At 38.0% G+C, this 27603-nt stretch overlaps 1 protein-coding gene across 7 annotated transcripts in view; it reads left to right on the plus strand.

The window, feature by feature from the left end:
- heatr5a (HEAT repeat containing 5a) overlaps positions 1-27603 on the plus strand; it is a 129127-nt gene that overhangs the window by 33711 nt on the left and 67813 nt on the right. For all 7 annotated transcript variants that reach the window (XM_072568984.1, XM_072568983.1, XM_072568990.1 and 4 more), the window contains 10 exons: positions 6644-6893; positions 8720-8875; positions 11229-11479; positions 11699-11810; positions 13594-13746; positions 15806-15905; positions 16419-16528; positions 21222-21385; positions 25864-26039; positions 26713-26818. In XM_072568984.1, the coding sequence (XP_072425085.1) occupies positions 6644-6893; positions 8720-8875; positions 11229-11479; positions 11699-11810; positions 13594-13746; positions 15806-15905; positions 16419-16528; positions 21222-21385; positions 25864-26039; positions 26713-26818 (1578 nt within the window). The remainder of the gene's footprint in view (positions 1-6643; positions 6894-8719; positions 8876-11228; positions 11480-11698; positions 11811-13593; positions 13747-15805; positions 15906-16418; positions 16529-21221; positions 21386-25863; positions 26040-26712; positions 26819-27603) is intronic.

Consider the following 27603-nt stretch of genomic DNA (forward strand, 5'->3'; position numbering starts at 1 on the left):
CAAATGAAGACATAACTGAACAAGAAATCACTTTTTATTATTTTTCTTTCAATACTCGTCAGAATGAATTTACATGATATAAATTAATAATCAAATCATATTGGAATGAACTAAAAATTACACATGAAATAGCCAATACCAGAAAATCTATCCCAGTCCATTCTGCCTGTCTGGCCAATGTTTTCAGCCTCAAAGCTCTTCCAAGCAGAGATCTTCCTAGTGCAGAATGTTTGGTCTCTGTTTCAAGGAAATAGCCCGATTTTCATGTAAACTGGTTCTGCTGTACAATTTTCCACAAAATGCCGTACTTTTTTCTAAAACCTTCTCAACTCTTGGATCCTGTCAGTTGTGGTAATGTAGGTCAACCACCTTTATCTTCATATGGGATGGCTGATTCTGGAAATTCAGTTACTTGAAAGTGATAGAAACAGTAGCAACAGAGAATATGCTTTTTGGTTGCTCAGAAATCCAGCTCTATGACTCTAATTACTGACCACCTTCACTCTGTTCATATCCTCTTGTTTGTCTTGGTGGCCTCTGTATTTAAACTTTCTTCCTTTTAGTATTCCTTCCATATCAATTGTTATGAGGTTGTACAGACCAATATTCATTATTATCCAAAAAAATCTTTATTCGGTTACAAGTGATGCAAACCTTTACAAATTCTTTTCAAAAACTTCGAAAAACCGTTGCAAATTTCCCAGATATGAAATAAGTAAGTCTTTCCCTATGGTTACCACTTACCATGTGCATATGATACAAAGATAAGCTACAGATTACTCTTTTTGTTTTAATAATATATTTTTATTAAGAAAAAAATAGATTTTTAAATATTACAACAAATACAAAACAATGCAATTCAAAACAGTACGAAATAGTACTAAGCTAAACCCAAATAATAAAAAACATTCCCCAACACTCCACCTTATACGAATGTATAAACATATATAGAGAAGCATAAAATTAAAAAAAACCTAAACTAGCTGTTTAACTAACTAAATAAAGACCTAACAACAAACAAATAAATAGTAATAACTCAGCCCAGCCAAACAAAACACTTATACATTCACAGTTCCTCATCCCTGGATATTGGACTCATGAAACACAATCATTATGGCTATATAAAAACCCTTGTTAGTGTGGCAGATAAATCTGTGTCCCGGTATTTCAAAAAGGCTTGCCATGTCTTGTAAAAATTCTCAGTTTTGTGGTGTACCATATTTGAGAGAAAATCCAGGGGAATATGCTCCATAACAATCTTCCGCCAACCCGACAGGCCTGGGGGCTTTTCTGATATCCAACCAAGCAAGATATTCTTCCTTGCACAGAATGTAAGAATATTGAAAAGCTTTTCCTTATGCGAGTCTGCTGGAAATGCAATGGGTAGGCCCAAAAGGAGTGAAATAGGGTCCTTCTCCACCCCTACACCTAAAATCCTCTCCATTGCACCCACTACAGCGCTCCAATATGTTTGAAGCCTGTCACAAGACCAAAGACAATGGGTAAGAGTGCCTGTGCAGACCTTGCACTTGGGACATGCTGAAGATACCCCTAGTTTAAATTTTGACAAATCGTCTGGGGCTAAGTGGACCCTGTGGAGAATCTTCAACTGTAAAGCATGGGTCCTATTGCAAATTGATATCTTCCTTGCATTGTCCCAAATATCCTTCCATGCCTCTGAAAAAAACTTCCACACCCAGCTCTCTTTCCCACATCTTGCAGAGTCTATCAGACTTATCTGAGGTGGCACCCCCCAATTGGTGATATAAAGTACTGACAGAGAGTGTACTCTTAGCCCTTAGTACCCCTCTTTCTATGTCAGATTTGTAGGAATCAGTCAAAAATGTGGTCTTTTTTTGAATAAAATCCCTAACTTGAAAAAAACAAAGAGGTCTCTATTAGGTAACTCGTACTTCCGTACTAACTGATCAAAGGACATCATTACATCTCCCACAAATAAATCACCCATGCAAGATTCACCCCTAGCTGCCCAGCGTTTACATCCTGAATCTATCATACCTGGTTGAAAACTCGGCATACCCACTAAAGGTGTAAACAAAGATGTTTTGCCAATATTACCTTCCCTCTACCGAATTGCCCTCCATGCTTTAACAGTATTGATGACTATTGGGTTATGGCAATATTCCCTAACTGTCCTCGCTTTGTCTAAAAACAGCAAACTGGTAAGGGGGCACCTTGCCTGGGAGACTTGGATATCTAGCCATATTGAAAGAGGGTCCCCACAAACCCAATCACTTGCGTAGGTCAAAAGTGAGCTTAATTGGTAATTTTTAATGTCCGGAAGATCTATTCCCCCCAATCTGTGAGGCAACTGCAGTTTGGCTAATTTAATGAGGTGCCAGATAAAGGAGCTGAACCAACCTTTCAGTCTCCTGAGTGTTTGTTTATTGAAAATCAGGGGGAGCATCTGCATAGGGTATAGCAAATGAGGGAGAATATTCATCTTAATAAGCACTATCCGACCCAACCATGAGACTGGAAATGCCTCCCATCTTTGGAGATCTTGTTTAATCTTTTTCAAATAATTTAATAAAATTGGCTTTGAACAGCCAATCCAGAACTGGAGTAATGAATATGCCCAAATACACAAAACCCTCCTGTGACCACCTAACTGGGAATCTATGGTCACTCAAGAGCCAACTCTTTCGTAAGACCACCCATAGGCATAGCCTCTGATTTAGCAAAATTAATCTTATACCCTGAAAAAGCGCCAAACGCGTGAATGCGTTGTATCAGGCAAGGCACTGAGACTGCTGAATTTGTCAAGAAAATTAGAACATCGTCTGCATACAGCAAGATTTTGTGTAATTTTGACCCCACTTCTGGAGCTGATATATTGAGATCCACACGAATGGCCTCTGCTAACGGTTCAGTCACCAACGTAAAAAGTAATGGAGAAAGGGACAGCCCTGCCGGCTGCCCCTAGAAATATTAAAATTGCTTGATCGTACCCCGTTGGTAATGACCGCCGTGAGAGGTGCACTGTAGAGAACCTTTACCCATCTTGTGAAAACTTCACCCAGACCAAACCGGTCTAGAGTATCGAAAAGGTACGGCCACTGAACTCGCTCAAATACCTTCTCTGCATCTAAAGAAATCACCAATCCCTGTATTGACTGCTGTTGGCATGCTTGAATTACATTAAGCAGCATCCTAATGTTATTGGAGGATCTGCGACCCTTTATGAAGCCCGTCTGATCCTTTTTAATAATAAAGGGTAACACAGTCTCCAGCCTTAATGCAAGACCCTTAGAGAGGATCTTAAAGTCCACATTTAAGAGCGAGATGGGCCTGTATGAAGCACAGTCTTCTGGATCCTTCCCTTTTTTAAGGATAAGTGAAATATTGGCCTCTCTGAGATGGTGGGAGACAATCATGATTGTACGAATCATTGAACATATTGAGCATTGGGCCTGACAGTATACTTATAAATTCCTTATAGAATTCACTGCGAAGTCTGTCAGGATCGGGCGCCTTTCCATTCTGAAGCTGCCTCACAGCTTCCTGCACTTCTTGCTCTGATAATGGGGCATTGAAAAAGGGCTGTTGTTCGGGAGTCACACCCGGGAGCTTCAGATCTCTAAAAAAGGATTCAATTTTGGCCTGCCCCTCCTCACAATTCTTAGACTGATAATTTAGAGTACGCCACATTAATCTTTTTAGAATCACATGTTAGGTGCCCAGACCCTTCCCTAATCGCTGTAATGGTTTGTGGGGCACTTTTCTTTCTGGCAAGGTATGCTAAGTATTTGCCTGGCTTGTCACCATGCTCGTATAACCTTTGCTTTGCGAAAGCCAGCTCCTTCTTTGCCGTCTGTGTGAGCACGGAATTTAGTGCACACCGCAGTGCCGTAATCCTCTGTATTTTGACCAATGAGGGTCTGTCAAAATAGGCCTTCTCGGCTGCCTTCAACCGTGCTTCAAGGAGACTTTGCTGCTCACCTTTTGCCGCTTCCTACTGGTGGAATATGAAATAACTAACCCCCTGGCATAAGCTTTGGAAGTTTCCCTGAGAAAAGATGAGCTATCAACCGAGCCTATGTTGATGTCTAGGAATGCCTGAAATTCCCTAGAGAAATACTCCACAAACTTGCTGTCCATGAGAATAAAGGGGTCCGTTTGTCAGTACCTTGAATCCACTGTAACATCCTTAATTTTAACCATGAAGTACACTGGAGCATGTTCAGAGATGGCAATATTACCACTCATACAGGATGCCACCAAATCCAGGGGTATTGCAGGGGTCAGAAAAATCAATCCTCGTGTGACATCCATGCGGATTGGAGAAAAACGTGAAATCCCTACCTGTAGGGTGGTGACACCTCCTCCAGATGTCCACCAACCATAATTCCCTACACAGACCCAATAACTGTTTAGTTTGTGCAGAGAGTATCGAGGCACCTTTAGGCAACCTGTCTACTGTGGGGTCCATGAGGCAGTTAAAATCTCCCCCTATAATGATGTGCCGAGACCTGAGACTTATCAGTTTAGAAAAATCATCTACCAAGAATTCAAGAGGATGAGCTGGGGGGCAATAAACATTTAAAATGCCATATTCTTCCCCATTTATCAAGGCTTTAAGAATTACAAACCTCCCTTATGTGTCTTTAACACATTCCAACAATTTAAATGAGAGATTTTTCCTAACCAATATAGCCACTCCCCTACTTCTGGTATTAAATGATGAAAAATAAACTTGGTCAAAGCAATTCTGCTGTAATTTCAGATGCTCCTTGTCATCCAAATGTGTCTCCTGTAATAAAGCAATATCCACCTTCTCCTTTCTAAGACTCAAGAGTACCTGCTTCCTCTTAATTAGTGAGTGACTTCCCTTGATATTCCAGGTACACAATTTTATCAAATCATTAGCCATAATCTTTTGCAATTACATTTAAATTCCAGAGAGGAGGAACCTGAAACACAAATTGCTGAGCCTTAGTATCACATGGTCCACCAAATATAAAAAATACATAAACTAAAACCACTACATTTAACAAACATACAAAATTATTAAAAAATAAAAAAACAACAAAAACTAGAAAACAAAACAACATATAAAGTGCCAGTAGCGCTGAGTAGGGGGGGCTCAACCCCTGGCCGGAGGGGGCAACTACCCATCCTGAACTGTTCATAAATAGGCATCTAACCATCTCCACCACCTTCACTTCTCCCAGCTAGAGCCACATCGCAAGGACAAGCTAAAAAAAATAAACACCCCATAGAATAGAAATATGAACTAAAAAAATTATTTCTTTTCAAAAAAAAGGGGAATAAATACCCCACCCATCCTTTGGTATGTCCTAACTTAGAAATTTAAAGTGTACATCTTAACCACCGCCAGACATAGTTTGACCCAAATTATTATCAATAGAGGAAAAAAAAAGGGGAAAAGCAAAGCTCCAACTGGATTTCCTTCATTTCTTTTACAGAATGATAAACGCATACCCAAGCAACAATATTTATACATAGTACAATTGTTTAAATTAGGTTAGTTTGTCCACAAAGTCTCTTGCCTTCTCCAATGTGTCAAAGAGATGCATGGATCCATTTAAGGTTATCCGAAGCACTGCCGAATATCTCGGGGAGTACTGAATCCCAAGCTCCTTCAGTCTTCTCTTGACGCAATCGTAAAATTTTTGTTTCTGAAAAGTCCTGAAAAAACATGATCTTAGACCCCTCATAAATTAGGGCCTTTGGGTCCTACCCCTGGAGTCTGGAAGCCTCTATGACTCTCTCCTTATCCCGGTAATGATGGAACCGCACCAGGAAAGGACGAGTGCGTTGACCCAGACCCGACCTCTGCTCTGCGACCCAGTGAGCCCTCTCTATCTTCAAATCCTTTCATGCCATCCTCCAGGTCAAGGAATTTCAGAAGCCAATCTTCAACAAATTCGCAGGCCGCTCACCTTCCTTACCCTCCGGCAGACCGATGATCCAAATGTTTTTTCTCCTGCCCTGTTTTCAAGATCATCCACTTGGTCACGCAAATACGAACCTGCGTCTTCAGGGCTTGGATCTCTTTCTTGAATGAACTGGCATCAGCTTCCACCACTGTGACCCTGTGCTCCACCTCATCCATCCTCTGCTCCAGGTCTCCCAGCTGCTGTTCATGTTTCTGCAGCATGAGAGAGACTGGAGCCAGCTTCTCTTCAATCTGTTTCCCCAAGATCTCGCGAGATTTCGAGAGCTGGTTCACCAGGTCCTGGAGAGTAATCGGCTCCGAGGCTGCTGCAGGCCTGGCCTCAGATGCTCTTCCTCCCTTTTTAGGCATTTCTGGACAGCTGAAAATACAGGTAAGTCAATTTTTAAATGTTTCTTGGAGCTCCACAATCTTTCCAATGCCCCAAGAAATCCAGATGACCTGGGTTGGGTGGGTTAAAGGACCATCCTGCTCCTGCTGCAATGCGAAGCTCTGCAGTGTGATCTTTTCCGATCGCCACCATCTTAGATCCCCAGATTACTTATTTTAGTATTGTGCAGTTTACAACAACTTTGAACTTAATCATGAAATATGTAATGGAAAGGGATAATTAACTGAGTTGTGTAATGTTATTCAAATGTATTTTGTTGGGTCTTGAAATTAGAAGCAGTCGCAATTTTCATTGATTCATGTTTTTTCTAGGCTTATGTTGCTTTTATTTCTACACTGGGTGGGCAGTGGTTGGAACTGAATTTTGCTGCCGTACTTGAACATGTTTTGGAGTTGGTGTCTCACCCAAAAGCTACACAGACGCAAATTGATGCCATATGTTGTCGCCGTTGTGTTTCATTTATCCTTCGATCTGCAGTAGGAAGTCTGCTTGGAGAGAAAGCTCAGATTGCAGCAGCCAAAGAGATCTGCCAGGTTGTCGGTAAACAGAAGAAAGCTGTAGGTAAGAAACTAGAATCAATCTAGGGTAATCTTCGTGCCAAACAAAAAAATCTTTATGTTGAGATGTAGTTTTGTATGTGGGCTCCACAGTTATAGAGTCATAGAGATGTACAGCATGGAAACAGACCCTTCGGTCCAACCTGTCCATGCTGACCTGATATCCCAATCCAATCTAATACCACCTGCCAGCTCCCAGCCCATCACCCTCCAAACCCTTCCTATTCATATACCCATCCAAATGCCTCTTAAATGTTGCAATTGTACCAGCCTCCACCACATCCTCTGGCAGCTCACGTACCACCCTCTGCATGAAAAAGTTGCCCCTTCGTTCTCTTTTATATCTTTTCCCCTCTCACCCTAAACCTATGCCCTCTAGTTCTGGACTCCCTGACCCCAGGGAAAAGACTTTGTCTATTTATCCTATCCATGCCCCTCATAATTTTGTAAACCTCTATAAGGTCACCCCTCAGCCTCCGATGCTCTAGGTAAAACAGCACCGGCCTGTTCAGCCTTTCCCTGTAGTTCAGATCCTTCAACCCTGGCAACAGCCTTTATCTTTGGATGTTCAATTTGAAAAGTTTATTGCAGTTTCTACATTTTATTCTACACTGTGGCTGCCTCTCAATTAATGTGATTTGTGTTTCATGTATTGTTCTTGATGATGTATGGCAAATTAAATGTTATGAGAAAGGATGCCATCTTATGAATAATACTTTTATACAATGCATCACTGGATTGTTCCAGGAATATAGCTTGTTAAATTCAGAAGTAGTATGCGTTAAGAATTTTTCAGCTGATGGTAACATTGAATAAGTCAGATTCCAGAATGATATTTGGTTTGAAAAATTACAAGTTTTATTTTTGCAATTTAGTTGCCATGATGGCCTGCCTCTAAAGATATTCACGCAAATTTCCCAATTTACTTTTCACAAAATTACACAATTTGACTAATTTGGGCGGCACGGTGGCACAGTGGTTAGCACTGCTGCCTCACAGCGCCAGAGACCCAGGTTCAATTCCCGCCTCAGGCGACTGACTGTGTGGAGTTTGCACGTTCTCCCCGTGTCTGCGTGGGTTTCCTCCGGGTGCTCCGGTTTCCTCCCACACTCCAAAGATGTGCAGGTCAGTTGAATTGGCCATGCTAAATTGCCCGTAGGTAAGGGGTAGATGTAGATGTAGGGGTATGGGTGGGTTACGCTTCGGCGGGGCGGTGTGGACTTGTTGGGCCGAAGGGCCTGTTTCCACACTGTAAGTAATCTAATCTAATCTAATCTAAGTAATCTAAAGTCTACTTAGAAGAAAAGGGAAAGAAGACAAAGCTTTGTACACAATTTGGAACAATCTTAAAAACAGCATAAAGAAAGAATCAGCACTTTTTTCCAACATGTTGTACAAACATTCAACCTCAGTGAACTAGTAATCATGGCTTTACTTGAAAAGTTCAAACTCTAACTGACAAAGTTGCAAGCATTTCCTTTTGGTGAGTTTTTTCATACTTACCAGATGTGACTCTCTCTTTTACTGTCTATCCCAGAGGCAGACAGACAGGCTAACTCACTGACATTTATCAGATTATTGAAGAAAAATCAAGGCTTTGACTAATTTTAGTCTTGTGAACAGCACATGTATTGATGTGGATCTTCTGAACTGAACCTGGCTCTGACTTCTGGATTCACTTTATCTTTGTGGAGGTTGTAAAGCTCAACTTGGTATAACACTTGAGCAATAAACTCAGCTCAAAGTTTCTCCACTCGTTTTGCTTATATTTTGTGTGCTCTTATCCTTAGTATCTACAATATTTTGCTTTATGTTTCCCTTAATTGCTAGATGCTGCGATGAGTGACACCAATATGGAGACAAAGTTGGATACAATGGATGTATCTGCAAGCCAACATATACTTGTCTGTGCCCTTCAAGAATTGGGCAGTCTAGTGCAAGGCCTTGGTTCTACTGCTGCCCCATTGCTTCAGGATTCCACCATAGGTAATATGACAAGTACTTCAGTACTGGATGTTATATGCAGTAATGGTTCTGAAAGTTGCCTTAAAATCCACCCACTTTGATGTTACATCATCTTTCAACAACAAATCACAATGGTGACACATGTCATTCCTGGCTCCTGATAGTTGTAATTGTATCTAACTACCAAATGTAATTAGATAATTGCTATTATGCAATAAACTAGACAGTGTCACGTTGGACAAGTGCCTTAATTTGTTAAAACTAATTTGTGGCTATCCACTAATACTGATAATTAGACATACTCTTATACTGAACATGGAAAGCAGAATTCATAGCAGTGAAATACCTCAACCACAAGCTGCCGTGGTTGACACCGACTGCCCAATACGACATGGAGATGCATATCTGCCTTTCTGTCTGTGAGGGAGACCATGAAATTCCACATGTCTCATCTGGTGTTGCTGTTCTCTAACATGATCATCTGGATATTAATGTGACTGTCGTGTTGTAATTGTTACATTAGAGAATGTGAAAATATGTTTGAATGATTTCACCCGCAAGGTTTCCCCTCATTAAATGTAAATGTTTTACTTGCTGATGATCCGAAATGTTGCTTCAGATACTGATTGAATGTAATCCTATCACTCAAACCATGAAAAGTTCCATAATTTGAAATATTATGGATTCTATCCCAAAGAACTGCAAGAGCCACTTGTACATATGAGGTTTCCTGAGTAAGACCAGTCAAGCAATCTATTAAAAAGCTATTTGACATTAGATTTAATGATTTGGATTGTGAGTCACTCTGGAATGAGAGTCATAGTTTTTAGGATAAGGAGCTCTAGATTTAAAACAGATGACAAAAATCACTTCTCTCAAAGGGTCCTGAATTTATTAGCGGGTCATAAGCAGGTACCACTCGAGAGGCCTGAGTACCATCATATGCTTAAAGAAAAACACATCTGCCATTAAATTTACAATTCATCTCGGGATATTAAATACACTGTGTAGTGGTGCAGGAAATATATTAAAATGATTGTTTAAATTTTGTGATTGGCGGTAATGGAACTTTCTATTGACCTTGAAAGAAAAAAAAGCAGTGCATTTCCTATTGTTTGTTTGATTCTGGTGCCAAGTTGCAATAATCACCAGGAGTCCAGCAACAGGTGATGTTACTCACATTGACAAATGTTCACATGCAGAAGTTGAGAAGTAAGGTGTATTTCTTCCTATATTAATGTGTTATTAGGTTTACGGAGTGTGAAATTAAAATTGGGAACACATGTCATAGTCGTAGAGGTGTACAGCATGGAAACAGACCCTTCGGTCCAACCCCTCCATGGCGACCAGATATCCCAACCCAATCTAGTCCCACCTGCCAGCAGTTCTGGTTCTAGCAGTTCTAGTTCTGGACTCCCCAACCCCAGGGAAAAGACTTTGTCTATTTATCTTATCCATGCCTCTCATAATTTTGTAAATCTCTATATAAAAAAAGTATTAGATCAAAGTTGACCTATTAATGCGATAATTTTCCTCACTAACAATCCATGTTTGATCTGATTTGAAATTTGAAAATTTCCAAACATTAACTTTGCTTTTCAGGGTGTAGGAGGTTGTCAGAAGCCATAAACTTAATTGCATTGTTCTAAGAAAAAACATTTTGTTCAATAAGGCTCAACTTGATAGAATTGTAAGAACGGTAGTGTTGGAGTGGGTTGAATTGATTTCCAAAATGGTCATCTGCAGCGACTTCAGTGGCATATCCTGAGGAGGATTAGGTAATCACTGAAAGCAATTTGTGGATGTTGACGTTTAACTGCACCTGTGCAGATGTTAGAAATTGATGTCAGTTTCACAACTGTAATGAAGTTAAATGCTGAAAGTGTGTCATTACGACTGCAAAATCCAGGTCATTTTTAACAAACTGCAATTACATCTAAAAGGATATTATTAATGTCAGTACTGATCTGCATATGAATTTTGAGCTCAATACACTCAACTAATACAAATGTGCATTACTGTATGATGAATAGATGGGCACGAAAGGATAAAAGAGAATTTTGTCAACAGAATAAATAACACTTGATTCTGGGAAAGTTAGTGAATATTTAAAACTCTAATCTTATTCAAAGAACAATTAGATATTGGGGTGCATTGGTGAATATCTATTTTTATGAAATGATGTACTGAACTGTCTGATCTTATGTCTGCTTGTTTTTATGTTAGCAGTAGGTGAGTCCTTTGTCAGTAAAAGTATTGAACAACCTAACTGGCAATCAGCTTGTAGGCAAAAGTTTTGAATATCTTGGTTAAGCTAAAATTGTTTCTTTTTGAAAATGCAAGTCAAAACTCAAATGTATACATCTTTTGTCAGGTGTGCTGGACAAAGTAATTTCAGTGCTGCTACATCCCAGTGTTTCAGCTAGATTAGCTGCAGCTTGGTGTTTGCGTTGTTTCGCAGTGGCATTGCCATCTGAGATTTCTCCTCTTCTGGATCGTTGCACTGAACGCCTAAGTGCTCTGAGATCTTCCCCTGAAGCAGTAACTGGTTACAGTTTTGCAATAGCAGCACTGCTAGGAGCAGTCCAGCATTGTCCACTAGGTATCCCTCATGAGAAAGGAAAGGTAATGATTTTGCTCATGTTTATTTGGACAAGAAAACTTAAGATGATTCAGAAGCAGAAATAAATTGATTTTAAGCACTGCTGTTTTGTTATTGAACATCAAATCTTTCGTCATCAAATATATTTTCCACTTATGTTTATATGGCGCTGTTAAACAATTTTTGTTCATATCCATGGTCTATGTATATTGAAAATCCATTTTTAAATTAATTTATTCCAGTTGATAATGACCCAAGCAGAGGATTTCTTACGTACTGCAATCCAAAATAGTCGCCTTTCAGTACACCGCACTCAAGCTGGTTGGCTTCTTTTTTCTGCACTTATGACACTAGGTAAGATGGTTAACAACCAGAGGCAAAACAAAATCTGATTCCTAAATTTAAAATGTCAGAGTTCTTAAAAGAGGAAAGTGATGAATTATTGGCATTTATTTAATTGTAACTGTTGGTGCTACAGAGATTTTAGTGGATTCTTAACATTTTAAAGATATCTTGATTTGTGAGTCATCTGATAATTAGGAGTCCAATCAAGATCTAATCGTGTCATTAAAATACTAAAAAATTTGAAATTGTCTGTCCTCTTAAGTTAATGCTGCGACTCTAAACTTTGTTTTCTAAAGTCATGTTGTGAAGTTATTATGTATAGTAGTTTTCAAAATATGATTTTTCATTTGCCTTGAATCTCATTTATTTCCTCCCAAAACAGCTTTGATCAAAGTCATAAATGCAATTTTCTGCAAAGGTAACATTTGCTACAACAGGGCATACCAGCTTTCTTCTTGCCTGCTCCTCTAATCCACACATGGCCAATGAATCTCTAATAATGGCTTTTTTTCCATCTGTCCATCGCTACCGGTGGGTCTGTCATCATGTCCCTTTTTCTACCTCATGATGTCATCTGTAGACATAAGGAGCTAGTGAAAGAAATGGAAAGATAACTTGATGAGGTTGGATGAAGAAGGGTAGGGGGAGGTTTGTGTGGTCCACAAACACTGACATCGATCAATTGGGCCAAATGGCTGTAATTATTTGTAATTCATAATCCTGGACGAACTTTCATGATTATGCTGATGAACTCTCCCTTCCTATCAATTGTTTTAATTCCATAAGCACTTCCTGTGTACCTATCTGTGACCTTTTATAGCTTCTGTGTGACTTTTCTACAATATTTTCTTATTTATCTTTCTCTCATCAGTAAATTTGACACTTTTTTAATCAAAGTTTAATCTGCAATTAGCCTCCAGGTCTGGCCTCTCAAAAAAAACAGTTTGTTTGGTCTGTTCTTCTACCACAAGCTGTCCCAAATTCCACAAGTTCTTTCCAGCTCAATACAAAATTGGTAAAAGGATAACAATAGTAATCATGAAAAAGCAGCAAGTGTTCTAACATAAGACCAGAGTTTATTTGAAGCCATATGATTCCTAAGAAGTATTTTTTTAAATCCAATTTTTCTTTCCATTGATCTTTTATTTAAAAATGCAGACTTCTCCTCAGACCTTCTCACTCAAATAAGCAAAAAATAATGCAATGTGAAGCTTCTTGTTCATAACTAGTAAAATTGCCCCACATTTGACATTAATTTCAACCATCCTTCTACCTCTGCATGTTCTTGGTCTAGAAGGTTTTTAAAAAGCCTTCAAAAATCACTTGTGCTTCAGGAGGCGATAGGAAAATTCTCCCCAAACATATTAGCACAAGAGAATTTTTGGTAAATGTCTAATAGGTTGCTCATCTTCAATGAACATAAATGGATCTGCACCCTCATAGTAACCGCTTGCCATGCTCTGAGTAGACAGCTTGTTTTGAACGTTCATGTTGAGCATGTGGACAATGAATATATGCTACTTTATACATTCATTAACCTAACTTCAAATTGCATAGTGCAACAAATGAACATTTGCTCAGTGTAACTAGTTGTCATCCTATTATAAAATGTAAGATAAATTTAAATGAATTTTAGTTGGTCTAATATATTACTTTATACTTGATCTTACACTCCAGATTAAGACAATTATAGTTATGCTACAAATGGGTGAACTGTTTGCAAATATTAGATGATTTTATGTTTATTTTTTCCAAATTTGGCACCCGTTATGTTACCAGTTTGTAATTTCAGGGCCAGCAGTCATACACTGTCATCTTCCAAGAATCCTCTTGCTTTGGAAAAGTGTATTCCCTCAATCCCCAAAAGACTTGGAAATGGAAAGAAGTCGTGGGGATTGCTTCACATGGCAGGTGATGCTGGAAGAACGTGCAGGAGCTCTCTGTGGTAAGACATTTGAAACTTTTGGTGTTGTTGCAGGAAAATTACTTCGCACTTCATACAGCCTCATTTTGTTGAGCATACCATGGACACTCTTGCAGTCCTTTTGCTTCCCAGTTAACTCTCTCCTGAAACTGGATGGGCTCCAAAGGATCCTGCATCACTTTTGATGTAAAATGAGCAGTTGAGTGAAGAAATCTTTAATTACAGCAAATTAGAATAAACTGAAATAAAATAACCTAAGAATAGAAATTAAGTACTAAAGGATGCTTAAGTACATGTAGTAAAATGTGAAACCGAACAGATTATATCTGAGTGAGTTATGAGGAGATTTGTAGCTCAGGTTGAGGTTCTGGATGTAAGTTTGCTCGCTGAGCTAGAAGGTTTGTTTTCAGATATTTCATCACCATACTCTATAACATCATCAGTGAGCTTGTTTTGAAGCTCTGGTGGTATGGCCTGCTTTTTATTTGTGTGTTTAGGTTTCCTTGGGTTGGAAATATCATTTCCTGTGGTGATGTCATTCCTGTCTTTTTTTTTTCTCGGCGGGGGTTAGTAAAAGGGGTCCAAGTCCATGTGTTTATGGACAGAGTTCCGGTTGGGATGCCATGCTTCGAGGAATTCTTGTTCATGTCTCTGTTTGTTTTGTCCTTGGATGGATGTTGTCCCAGTCAAAGTGGTGTCCTTTCTCATCTGTATGTAAAGATACTAGTGAGAGTGGGTCATGTCTTTTTGTGGCTAGTTGATGTTCATGTATCCTGGTGGCTAGTTTTCTGCCTGTTTGTCCAATGTAGCATTTGTTACAGTTCTTGCAAGGTATTTTGTAAATGACATTCGTTCTGCTTTGTTGTCTGTATAGGTTTTTCAAGTTCATTAGCTGCTGTTTTCGTGTGTTGGTGGGTTTTTGGGCTACCATGATACCAAGGGATCTGAGTAGTGTGGCAGTCATTTCTGAGATGTCTTTGATGTAGGGGAGAGTGGCTTGGGTTTCTGGACATGTTTTGTCTGCTTGATTGAGTTTGTTGCTGAGAAATCAGTGGACTGTGTTCATTGGGTACCTATTCTTGTTGAATACATTGTACTGGTGATTTTTCTCTGCTCTGCGTAGTTCCTGAAAGACCCTATACAGACGACAAGCAAAATTAATGTCATTTACAAAATACCGAGCAAGAAATGTAACAAACGCTACATTGGACAAACAGGCAGAAAACTAGACGTGACCCACTCTCGCTAGAATCTTTACATACAGATGAGGAAAGATATCACTTTGATTGGGACAACACTTCCATCTTAGGACAAGCCAAAGAGAGACACGCACAAGAACTCTTAAAAGCATGGCATTCCAACCGAAACTCTATAAACAAACACATTGACTTGGATCCCATTTACTACACCCTGAGAAAAAGAACAGGAAATGACATCACCGCAGGAAATGACATCACCAACCCAAGGAAACCTAAACACAAATAAAAAGCGGGCTATACCACCAGGGCTTCACCAGAGGCTCACTGCTGATGTTACTTATTATGGTGATGAGACGTCTGAAAACAAACCTTCCAGCTCAATGAGTAAACTTACGTCCAGATTATATCCGAATGAATATATTATTTTCTTTTCACTCATTGTCATTATTTAACTTGTGTCCATGTAGAACTTTTTTCCCTCTTTGGGAAAACAAAAAGCTGAAATAGTGTTAATGTCAAATTATCCCTTCTGGCTGAAAGGTTAATATTGTTGGGATTGTTTACCTGAGTGAAAAAAGAAACTGACTATCATTTGAGGTTCTGGTTTCTTACAAGGCCAAGGCAATTGGGCTATTGTGCCTCATATGTTTTATTTTGGAATATGTTCTACTGAAACGAAAGGAGAAGTTGTAAATTCCCATTCTCTCAGTAGCCTAAAAGAATCTTGATACAGCTCTGTGCGTGGATCGCACTTTGTTTTTCTTCGCTTGTTTTGTTTTGTAATTATTTTTACAGTTGCAACTTCACTCAGCCTTTTTGAGTAGAGTTTGAAACAAATATTCTTAGATTGATAATTTAGTTTTGTATTTATTTTATTTCAGCAATGAAATGCTTTATGTTGTATTGCAAAGATTTATTGACCGATGATGTAACTGAGAGACTCCTTCCACTCCTTACCTTCGCTGTAGCTTTATCAACAAAGTAAGTTATGCAACAGCAACTTATTTGAGATGTCTGTATTTTTCAGTATTGTGCATTCTTTTTGTGAAAAGAATTAGATGAGGATTTTGTAACTGCATCGTTGATATGTTATTTTTGGTTTGGAATTTCAACAAGAAAATGCTTTCCACAGAAAAAGAGTGGTTTACTGTTCGCATTGTGTTTATGTTATTATTATATTATTCATAATGTTTGAATTAACAATGTTTCTTGACATTGTCATAATTAGAGTTAACATTTCCCTTGATGTTATCCCAAATCCATTGCATTGGTTGGATATGCTATTAGCTGGACAGTTGGATTTTTTTGTGTTTTGGCTTTTGTTTTCTTTTAATGGACATTGAAGACTGGCTTGTTTTTTTGGTGATAAAAATGCTTGTAAATGAACTTATAAGAATAAATAACAAAACAATTTCATGTCTTGATTTTGTTTCTGCAATAGTTGGCTTGATGCCATGAGATGATAAATGATAAATATTTAATAAATAATTACAGACTACCAGCGCTTAACAAATCATATGGAACTCCTTTGAAGAGTGTTTCAGTGGTGTTTAGACAAAGGTTGTATGAGGTTTTGGCTCTGCTGCCAACCAAAGATTATGAAGGTGAGTCTGGTAGAAGTTAATAATTTCAGTCTGAATTATCTGATTCACACACACCATTGTCAGTTAAGGTTGCTTTGTTGTTGGATCAAATCTGTTTCCCTCCTCCAGTGGAATTCTATTTTCCTGGTACTTTGAAGGAAAAGTAGTGACTTCATTAGAATTGGGGAATGCAGACAATTCTTGGACATGATACAAAATCAATGAATATAACTAATTGAATATAATTGACAACCAATCCATTGCCCAATAAACAGCAAAATAACTGTTTAGTGAATTAATTAAATATTACAGTTACAAGTGAAGATTTGTAAAATTCATGTAACATTGCAAACTAAATAGCCAGGAGGAAAACTGTAATAATACCCAAGGACTGTAAACATAATAAATCAGGAAATGTGAATTTGTAAACCAAAAAGTCATTCCCACTGCTTATCCCCCAAACCTTTTGCCATTATCCCCTCCCGCACCTTCTTCAATTGATTTTCCAAAATGAAGCCTTTTTTTCTAGATTTTTTGTCGATCAAAGGAAACATAATTCTCTCTGGGGGAAAAAAAATCAGACCAGCAAATCATTTTGATATATCTTTCTCTGGGTTTTTTCCTATTTTTCCTCGTGCTCTCTGAGCTCTTGCTTTCTGAACACTCTTTCTCCAATTTGTTGACCACACTGGTTTCCTGTTGATAGAAATTATTGGTCTCCCCCCCCCTATCAATGCACACATTAATTAAAATGATATAATCACTCCTCTCAAAATAAAGCAAACTTTGACCTTTTTTACTTTTGGGAACTATTTGTCCTACTTCAACTTTCCTTATTTTTCATAAGTTCCGGATCATTGCCATGTCTTAAATTTGAGTCCATCTTTCTCTGATGTTCTTGTTTGAATTTATCCATTTGAGCAGATTGCTTCTCCCATTATAGTCCAGGAACAATTTCTGTGTAGGTGTAAGAGGTAGCATAGAGAATCTGTAATGCTTTTTGCCCTTCCCAACCTGTATACTGCTTTTGACATTTTTGATCATGAAATTTTGCTCCCAGCAATTCATGACTACCACCACCAGAATTGCATTTGTCTGATTTAATCTTCATCCACTACGTTGGATGCAGACAATCATCTGCAGTGCAAATGCAGTACTTCCTTTCATGCTCTTGTACCATTACTTCTGCAGTCCCTGGAAGATCAACCTTCAGTCCCTCTTTTTCTTCCCTCCATATAAATGTTGCCTGTCCGCAACACTATCTGAAATTGAGTCAATTTCCAAGAATACTCTGCTATCAAACTTTGTCAAGAGTGTGGTGCTGAAGAAACACAGCCGGTCAGGCAGCATCCAAGAAGCAGGAAAATCTACGTTTTGGGCATAAGCCCTTCATCAGGCTTCAAGGTCCTATTATATATGTTCTGAAATTTCTCCTAAATCTCTTCACCTTGCCTTCTACTTTAAGGCACTCCTTAAAACTTGCTTCTTTGACCAAGTTTTTGGCCTAGTTTCTCATTAACATGGCTTGATGTCAAATCTTTTTCCATAATTCTCCTGTAAAATGTCTTGAGACTGTATTATGTGTAAGTGCTGTTTCACTACATACTGCTGTATGCATCACCCCTCCCTTTATTCATCATTTGGTGTCCGAGCAATACTGATTCCACTGTGAGCAAATCCTTCTTCAAACTGCTTTGACTATATTTTCACTAGTTGTTAATTCTTTAGTAAAACTGATCAAGCTTTATTTCTTTGCTCCTATAGCTCCTAATATAATTCAACGTATTTTGTTTTATTATCCTTGTTAATTCCTGTTTGTATCAGTGATAAGTGGTTACGCTAAAAGAACAGAAGTCAAACTCAATGTCTTTCTCTTATTCATTACTGAATCAGATTTGTTCCAGTACTTCTTGTGAAACCCAGAAGTTTTTAACGTAACCAGAAGGCAACAGAACATATTTTACTGAAATAATTTTGAGGCCCAGTAAAGAATTATGTGATTTCTGAGGTATTTTTTGTTATTTCACTGGCCACCTCGTTGAAATAAGTGATTACCCATTTAAGGACAATTCCTTTCTCTCAGTAGATTGTACGTTTTTGGAACGGTCATCTGCAAAAGACAGTGGAAGCAGAATCTGATAGTTTGGACTATAACCCGGTGTCTTGTGATTTTTGACTTGGTCTGCCCCAGTCCAACACCTGCACTTCAACATCATATAAATACGTATAATTATAAATAAAAACTATACGGCATAGGAGTGGAAGTAAGGCCTTTTGGCCCATCGAGTCCACTCTGCCATTTAATCATGGCTGATGGGCATTTCAACTCTGCTTACCTGCACTCTCCCCATAGCCCTTAATTCCTTGCGAGATCAAGAGTTTATCCATCTCTGCCTCAAAGACATTGAGCGTGAATTGACATGGTACCAATTATATTTTTTCCAAGTTTACGAATAATATGACACTAGGTGGGAGTGTGTGTTTATGATGGTAATGCTAAGAAGCTCAAGACGATTTGGTCAGGCTGAGTGAGTGGGCAAAAACATGGAAGGTCATGTGGATAAGTGTGAAGTTGTCCATTTTGCTATGAGGAACTGAGGTGCAGAGCATTTCTTAAATGGTTGAGAGATTTGGATTGCAGCACTTCACAAAGGACCTAGGTCTTATTATTCATAAGTCACTGAAAGCTAGCACACAAGTATTACCGCTAATTGTGAAGATAAATGGTATGGCCTTTATTGCAAAAAGATTCGAGCACAGGAATAAAGATTTGTTGCTTCAGTTCTGTAGAACTTAGTGAGACTGCACGTAGAGTATGGTGTGGAGTTTCCTTGAGCAAGTGCAGTGGAAGCTTACAAGAGTAATTCCTCAGATGACTGTTCTGTCTATGTTTTCTCTGGAATTTACAAGAATGAGAGGTATTTTAACTGGACCTTAGAAAATTTATAAAAGGTAGACAAGATAAATGCAGAAAGAACATTTCCATTGGCTGGGGTGGGATCTCTAGTTACTGAACGTAGTCTCAGAATAAGGGGCAACCCATTTGGGAGTGAAATAAGGAGGCATTTCTTTACTTGGATCGTGTTGACTGTTTGGAATTCTGTAACCCAGGGGATTGTGGAAGCTTGGTCATCACATAACTTCAAAGTAGGGATCAATAGATTTGTAGATGCTAACAGCAACAAGGCATTTGACGATAGGGTCATTTTTCTTTTACTGAGTTAGATAATCAGCCATGATTCAATTGAAGACAGAGCAGGCTGGAAGGGCAGAATGGCCTATTCATGTTCCAATTCTAAGCAGGTAATGCATCCAGCCACCTGGACTTTAATCCTGACCTGAAGGTAGATTTGCACATATATTGCATGTTCACTATTTTGTTAATACTTAATTAGTTCTGCATTTTAATGAAGAAGTCTGCAATTAACTGCCTTGTAATATAATCATTTTTTTTAGTGTTATAACAACTCTATAAGCTAACATTTAAATTTTGAGTTGCCTTTGATTTTTTTGTGCATTTTGTCAAAAATATTGATAAAATATTGCATTTTATCAACTCTGAACTAAACTGCATTGGCAGGAAATTAGACCAAGCATAAAGTATCTTTGTCATATTATTGAATTCTTGTTCTCGATGCATTCTGTTGCTTTTTGATCCATTTGTATTTATGTGCAACATGTACTAGTAATTGGGTAAACTGGCACAGAGAACATTTTTGTAGTCACTGCCACTCTCACAGACACAACTTATGCAGTTGTTTTCTAATAAAACATTATTGGTAGTTTTGGATAAGCAGTAAAAAATAACATCGCACACTCTCAAACCTTCAACATCTTAAGTGACTGTGTTTCTTCCTGATCAAAAGTCAATTAATTTTGTGTAATTGTTCAAGTCAGCACAAAATGTCCCCACCCCATTTAATTTTTTCGTTCACTTGGACCAAAAATGTTCCATCAACTTGCATCACAGCAAAACAAATTAATTCACAGCCACTGTTGCATTTCTTCTTGAACCCTACTTTATACATCCTTAATTATAATAGTGATGTCACATCCATAAACAAATCGCAAAGTAAACATCATTGCCAGCAAAGCGAAAATCCCACCAGTTTTACAGGTTATTTTGAGTCTCTGAACACTCTGGAATCTGGGTACATCTTTTTGCCTCCCACTTTCTCATAACTATGAACAGTTCTTATTCAGCCTTGCACTTGCCATGTTTGGAAACCTCTCTCGAAATGTATTCACGTAAGAAAAATAATTTCAATTCCCTTGAAATCATCCTTCTTGATCTCATTATTTTTTTGCGTGCTGACATTACAACAGTGATTTAGAATTGAGAAGTACTTCACTGAGTTTAAAGCATTTCGAACATTCTGAAATCATGAGAAGTGCCAAACTTATCCAAGTTGTTTCATATTTAATTAATTTAGCATCATACAAATTATCTAATATTGCAGATATTCTAAGAAAATTTCACACTGTCATTTACATAGTTTATAAATATTGGATAATTTAAAATTATATTTGTGCAATTGTTTACTTCAATGTGAATAGAAGCCTGATTCTAACAAAATCAAAAAATACCCCATATTGTCATTTGATGATTTTATAGACATGGTAGATTAATATGATCTAATAATCATGCTATAATTTGTATAACGAATAAATGTCTGTTGAATAACTTCTTGAAAATTTATGTTTTTCATCAAAGGGATTTTTAATTCTGTTCTGAAAGAGTTGATTGCGGAATTGACTCTGGCTGATAATCAAATGTTTGCTGCTACGTTCTTGCTTCCATCCCTTTGCCATCAGGATGATGCTCTGCTACTTGGAGCCTGGTTGCAAGAAACTGATCATCGATTTATTGAGGACCAGGTATAGTAAATGAAAGTGACACTTGATGGGCAATGCTTTGAAAAATATCTCACTTCCATGTTTGAGAACCTTGTAATAATTTTACCACAGGAGAGTTGCTTTAAATATTGAGGTTTTCCAATCAGTTTAATATTAAATATAGAAAGAGGCGAAAGGTATTGAGTAGTAAGAAAGTAGTGAATTTGCTTCAATCTTAAGTTAAACAATCAGTTAGAGCAGTTGAGCAAAAACACCCCTTTACGACTCTATGGCCTCACAGCCAAACTATTGTCAAGAATAAGATCCCCTGTTTAGGCTCAAACAGGTGAGGTGAGATAACAAATAATTTAATAATTCTACAGCATAGAAACAATTAGTGTTTGGCTATGTGGATGTACTTTTCGTCTTTATTCACCATATCATCATATGCTTTGCTTCATCAACTCATTTTGTGATTCAATATTCTATTTTTCAAACACTTTCTTGGTAAAGATGTTTCTCTTGTATCCACTATTAGAATATGAGCAACTGTCAGATGTTTGCTCATTCACTCAACCTGTCCATCTGCAACTTTGTGTTCTTCAAAGATACTTTCCCATCATCTGCGAATGTTGCTACCATGCCTTCACTCCCCTCATCTAAGTCATTAAATTGTAAAAAGTTAAGACCCAGCACAGACCACTATGGGAGTTCATTTGTCACATTCTATCATTCCAATAAAGATGCATTTTTGTCAACGTCTGGCAACCTGCAACTCAATCAGTTTGCTAAGTACCATTATTTACTTGTATTTTCACGAAGTTCTACCTTCCATTCCATCTTACAGAATTAGATTACTTACTGTGTGGAAACAGGCCCTTCGGCCCAACAAGTCCACACCGACCCGCCGAAGCGCAACCCACCCATACCCCTACATTTACCCCTTACCTAACACTATGGGCAATTTAGCATGGCCAATTCACCTGACCTGCACATCTTTGGACTGTGGGAGGAAACCGGAGCACCCGGAGGAAACCCACGCAGACACGGGGAGAACGTGCAAACTCCACACAGTCAGTCGCCTGAGGCGGGAATTGAACCCGGGTCTCCGGCGCTGTGAGACAGCAGTGCTAACCACTGTGCCACCGTGCCGCCCGTCTTTTGACTGATAGTTATTATTGAAATGTGTTTTGGATTCTCAGTAGTGAAGACAGAAGCACAATATTTGTTCATTTCATCCACCATTTCCATGTAATTTACTATTAACTCCCTGTTCTCACTCTCTTGAGGACTGACACTCATTTTACTTGCCCTTTTCTTTTATAAATATTTATATAAGCTCTTAGTATTGATTTTTACATTCTTCTCATAACCTTCTCATTTCTTCCTCCAGGTTAGCCTTTTGTCATTCTCTACAATTCTTTATATTTTGACCAGTCGACTAACCTATTTCATCTTTGTGTAATTATATGTTTTTTTCTTAAGTATGATGCTTTCCCTAACAAAGGATAGGATTTTTTTATTCTTAGTGGCAATGTACTAATTGAGTGTTTAGAAATGTCCCCTTAAATATCTTCTTCTACTTTATCTCTATTGATCGATCTCCTTGTCTAAAATGTCAGTTCACTTCAGCTAGCTCAGCTTTTATGCTCATAATTCCCCTTATTTTGCTTTAAAAGACACCCAATTTTCTCTTTTGAATTGGATGTAAAATTCATTCATATTGTGATCACTACTACTGAGGGGTTCCTTTAAGTCTGAGGTGATTAGTTCATCCTGTCATTTTACACAATACCAAGCTCGATATAACCTGTTGTCTGGTCAATTCCAAAACATTCTACTCTAAGAAATTATCTCAAAAGCATTCTATGAATTCCTCATCCAGGCTATTCCTGCCAATCCACCTTTTCTAGTTTATGTTGATTAAGGCCACTCATGATTTTTAATATCCCTTTTTCACAAGCAACCAATTTTTCTTCTTGTATAATTGTACCATCTTGTAGTTATTGTTACGTACTCTGTGAACCACTCCGACTAATTAGTTCCTTGCTCTACTGTAGCTTAGTTCAGCACAAACCAATTATGCATTCTGATTTTCTGAACCAAAGTCCCCTTGAAATATGGCACAAATGCTGTTCTTGGTTGATCAGTAATTCCCCTCCATGTTTACCGAGATTCCTATTTTTCTTAATGTCATAAATCTCTTACTATTCAGGACCCAATCCATGTCATTCTGAAGATGTGTCTCCGAATTGCCATGAGATTGTACTGATTTTCTTCAAAGTTTGTTATCAATTCCTTTATTATGCTATGAAAGCTCTTTTTTTTTGTAGATATGGAGCCTTAAGATTTGTCCCTCTTTGTTAATCGTAGCATCTAGTTTTCATTGTTGATTTACTCCTAGGATTTTTTTCCTCTCCTGAAATTTGTGAACCCCATTTGCCATGTTACTTTTTCCTCTTAGGTATACTACACCTTGCAACTTTTGATCCATTTAACTTCTGTTGTTTAGGTTAAAACCTTTCCTATTGCCCTAGTCATGAAGTTTGGAAGAACATTGGCCTTAACACAGTTTAAGTGTCAAACTTCTCAATGTTACACTTTCCTCAGTACTGGTACCGTTTCCCATGAACCAGAACACACTTTACCAGCACCAGTCTTTGTGCCATTTATTCGTCTCTAATTTCACACGGTTGAAGTAATAATCCAAGGACTATAATTTTGAGGCTGTGGTTTCCGAATTATTGCCGAGCTGTTCATATGCTGTATGCAGAGCCTCTTTCCAGTTCTACCTGTTGTAGTTCCGACATGAGCCACAATCACTGGACCCTCGAACTGCATGTTCCTTTGCAACCCTCAGCAAACTCTAGCATTGGGCAGGCTACAGCCAGCTGGACTTTCAAACTCTGCTCTAGTCCGCCTTGCTATGCTGTCACCCAGTATTACTACATTCTTTGTTGCTCTTCCCATTTAACTGACCTACGACGTGTCATGGTCAGTTTGTACATACACCCTGCAGCCCTTCTACTAATCCAAACAGGCTGTGAGGACCATGCACCTTTTGGACAATTGCAGAACTGACACTCCTGCACTGTAAATCCTTTTACTTGACTCGCTTACAGATGCACCAACCTGTCCCTGACCAGTGACCAAATTGAAAGACCCTAAGCGGAGTGATTGCTGCCTTGTACAACTCTTCCATGTAACACTCTTCCTCCCCATGTCTGTAATCACACTCCAACTCAAACTCTAAGCTGCTCAAATTTCAAACATCTATTGTAGGCATTTTTGTGCTGGATCACGTTAGTATGCAGTGGCTTTGATGTCACCTGAAATGCTAACTTTTAAATATTTAGTTATATTTTTCACCTCCTCATGTTGCCTTTTATGTGTTTTGTTAACTTTGACATCAAACTGTAGATTATTTTTAAATTTAAGAAAAAATCCTTAACAGCTTAGCAGAGACTTAGCAAACAGTTAGCACCTTTCTCTTGTGGAATAACTACCAATTTAATGAATTTAACTCTGCTCTGACTGCCTATCTTGTGGTCCTCACCTCTCTGTTGCTCTGACTACTTCATTTTTCAGAAAAAAGCTCAAGTCTCTTTCGTCTTCTGCAATGAGATGTCCTTGTACCTGAGCCAGATTTGTAACATTCCAGAATTATTTATCTCATAACAATTATGATAATTACACTGTATCAGTGCTTACTGTGGTGGATGCCAGATAGCTGAGTAAACTATTATCGAATCTGAGCTTCAAAATTAATACTATCAAGATAACAGCATTAAAGAATTTTTTTTAAAAAAGTGACAAATCCCTGGGTCGGAAGATTCTGTTCTCTGGTTTCAGAGAAGTGCAAATGCCCCAGATTTGATTTTATAAAGTAGCCTTTATTCAGGAACTGTTCCCTCATTGTAATGTTTGTCGGATGTTGGTCTGGTCATCTACTTTGGACCTAACTGTAGAGTTAAGGGAGAGGTTTAATGATGAGAGTAAGGGAGTGCAAGAGAATGCAGGTATGAAGATGATTGAAATGTTGTGAATGGGTACAGAAAGCAATTAGTAAGACAAATGAAATCTTGGCTTTCATAATCGAGGATAGGAATACAGGGCAAAAATTGTGCTTCAACCGTGCAAAGGCTTGGTTAGACCACACATGGAGAACTGAGCGCAGTACTGGGCAGCACATCCTCTGAAAGCTGCATTAATCTTCACAATCTTTTCCTCTTCCTCCTTGGTTGATGCCTGAACTCCAAAGCAATTGAAAGGAGTAATATTTCTCCTGAAATTGGACTATGCAAAGCACTCTACCTTGATCCACTTGAGAATTAATCCTAATTAGTAGACCTGATATGGAAAATCTTGGATGAAGCTTGTTCTGTTTATGCTGGGTATCAATTAACTTTTTCAAACAAAAGTCTTTACCAAACTAAATGTAAATTCAGTTAAATTCATGTATATTTAGTTATACATACTGTTTTTGTAGACGTTTAATATTCTCTATTTCCCTTGAACAGTTAAAATTAGGTGGTATATTGGGAGGTGGAAGCCTTGAACATGATCCCTTTACCATCTATCAGAGATTAGCAGATGGGGAACTTGTACCTACACCTCTTCCTCCAGTACTATCTATGATCCGAGCAGCAGTTGAGCTTTTTGGAGTGATATTCCCTTGTTTGGATGTTAAACACAGGTATTGATTTTTAGAATTTATGCCTTGGGTCTTAAATTAACATTTGTTAAGTTCAAATATTATTCAATGAATTTGTACAGTAACAGTTAAGATAATTTTAATTGCAAAATTATCCCTTCCTTTGGTAATATGATATACTTCCCTGAACATTATTGTGCAAATGATTATTTTGTCTTTTTTTAGCTTTGTAGGTGCTGCATGCTACAGATTGATTATAGCTTTTATGCCATGTACTGGATTCCATGTATTTTACAAATACAAAACAGAATTGTAGTGAATAGAAAATCAGGTGTTGAAACAATCTAATTAATATTTATACACTAGTTTTTGAAAAACTTCAAAATCCAGTTTGCTAATTTGTCTTGCTTTGACTTAGTTTACAACAAAACCTTAATTTTATCTATTCTATGATTTGTTTTTAGCTCTCTTAATTTTCAGTGTGCTTTTTCAGACTTCTTTCAAAAAGATTAGTTTTTAAATAGAAACTTCTATCTACTTGCACCAGTGAGGAATATTAATATCATACCCATACTCAAACTCTCAATATTTCAACAACATATATTGGGATTACTGTTTAGATTTTGGTTTCAATATAACCTTCCAATATAATTATCAAAGTCCATAGGCAACAGTTGGAAATTTTCATAAAATATTCATCATATCACTTTCCTAGAGCGCAGATATTGGATCAATTTACAGAATCGATAAAACAAACTAAAGGATCAAAGCAGCAAACTGTACAGTTAAATGTTTTTGCTGCATTCTGCTATGGATTGAAGGTAAGCACATTATTTTTATAATACTTTTAAATGATCAAGGGAACTTGAAGCTTCTCACTAATTTGAAATGACAGAAGTTGGATTTGAGTTGAGCTAATGCTGATGGAATGATTATTTCATTTTGTGACCATGCAGAGCCTTGTACTAAATTTAGTTGACAGTCTCAATTGAATATTCACTGAAAATTGTCCATGATTATGAAGATTAATTTTGTAGTTTTTTTGAAGATTTTTTATTAAGCCATAATTAGTCAAAATTAGGAGTAAATCCTACGATGCTCTTTGCTTTAACTGCTCTCTCTCATTGTCCTGCTTTAATGAATTATGCGCAGGTACAGTCAGATCTCTACCTTTTTATAGCCTTTAAAGCAGTATCCTTTTTTTTAACTGTTTCTTCATGTTTGTTTTATGAAAATACTTTGGGTTCCATGCACATCATCATCAATGTCTGCACTGATTGCCAGGGGTTGGGAAGGCTGGGATCCCAGCCGGAGCAGATCCAAGACTGGTGCTGAGGTAGTTTGAGTGGGAGGTTCACTGCAGCCACTGTGATCCACTTTAGAGGCAGCACTATTTCCTTCTCTCACTTCCAAGATATATGGTTGAGGTGTTGCACCACTTTGTGCCTAGTGGTGACATTTATAATGTGACCTCTTAAAAATGGGAACCGGTTTTAGTTCCATGTTTTGAGTTGTGTGTGTAGTACTGGGTGGCCTCAATTTGTTCACATATATTTAAATGAGGCTTTTTAAGAAGGAAACTAAGGTGAATAGGGTGGTGCTTTAG

Source organism: Chiloscyllium punctatum, chromosome 4 (genome assembly GCF_047496795.1).
Source record: "Chiloscyllium punctatum isolate Juve2018m chromosome 4, sChiPun1.3, whole genome shotgun sequence".
Taxonomy (NCBI): domain Eukaryota; kingdom Metazoa; phylum Chordata; class Chondrichthyes; order Orectolobiformes; family Hemiscylliidae; genus Chiloscyllium; species Chiloscyllium punctatum.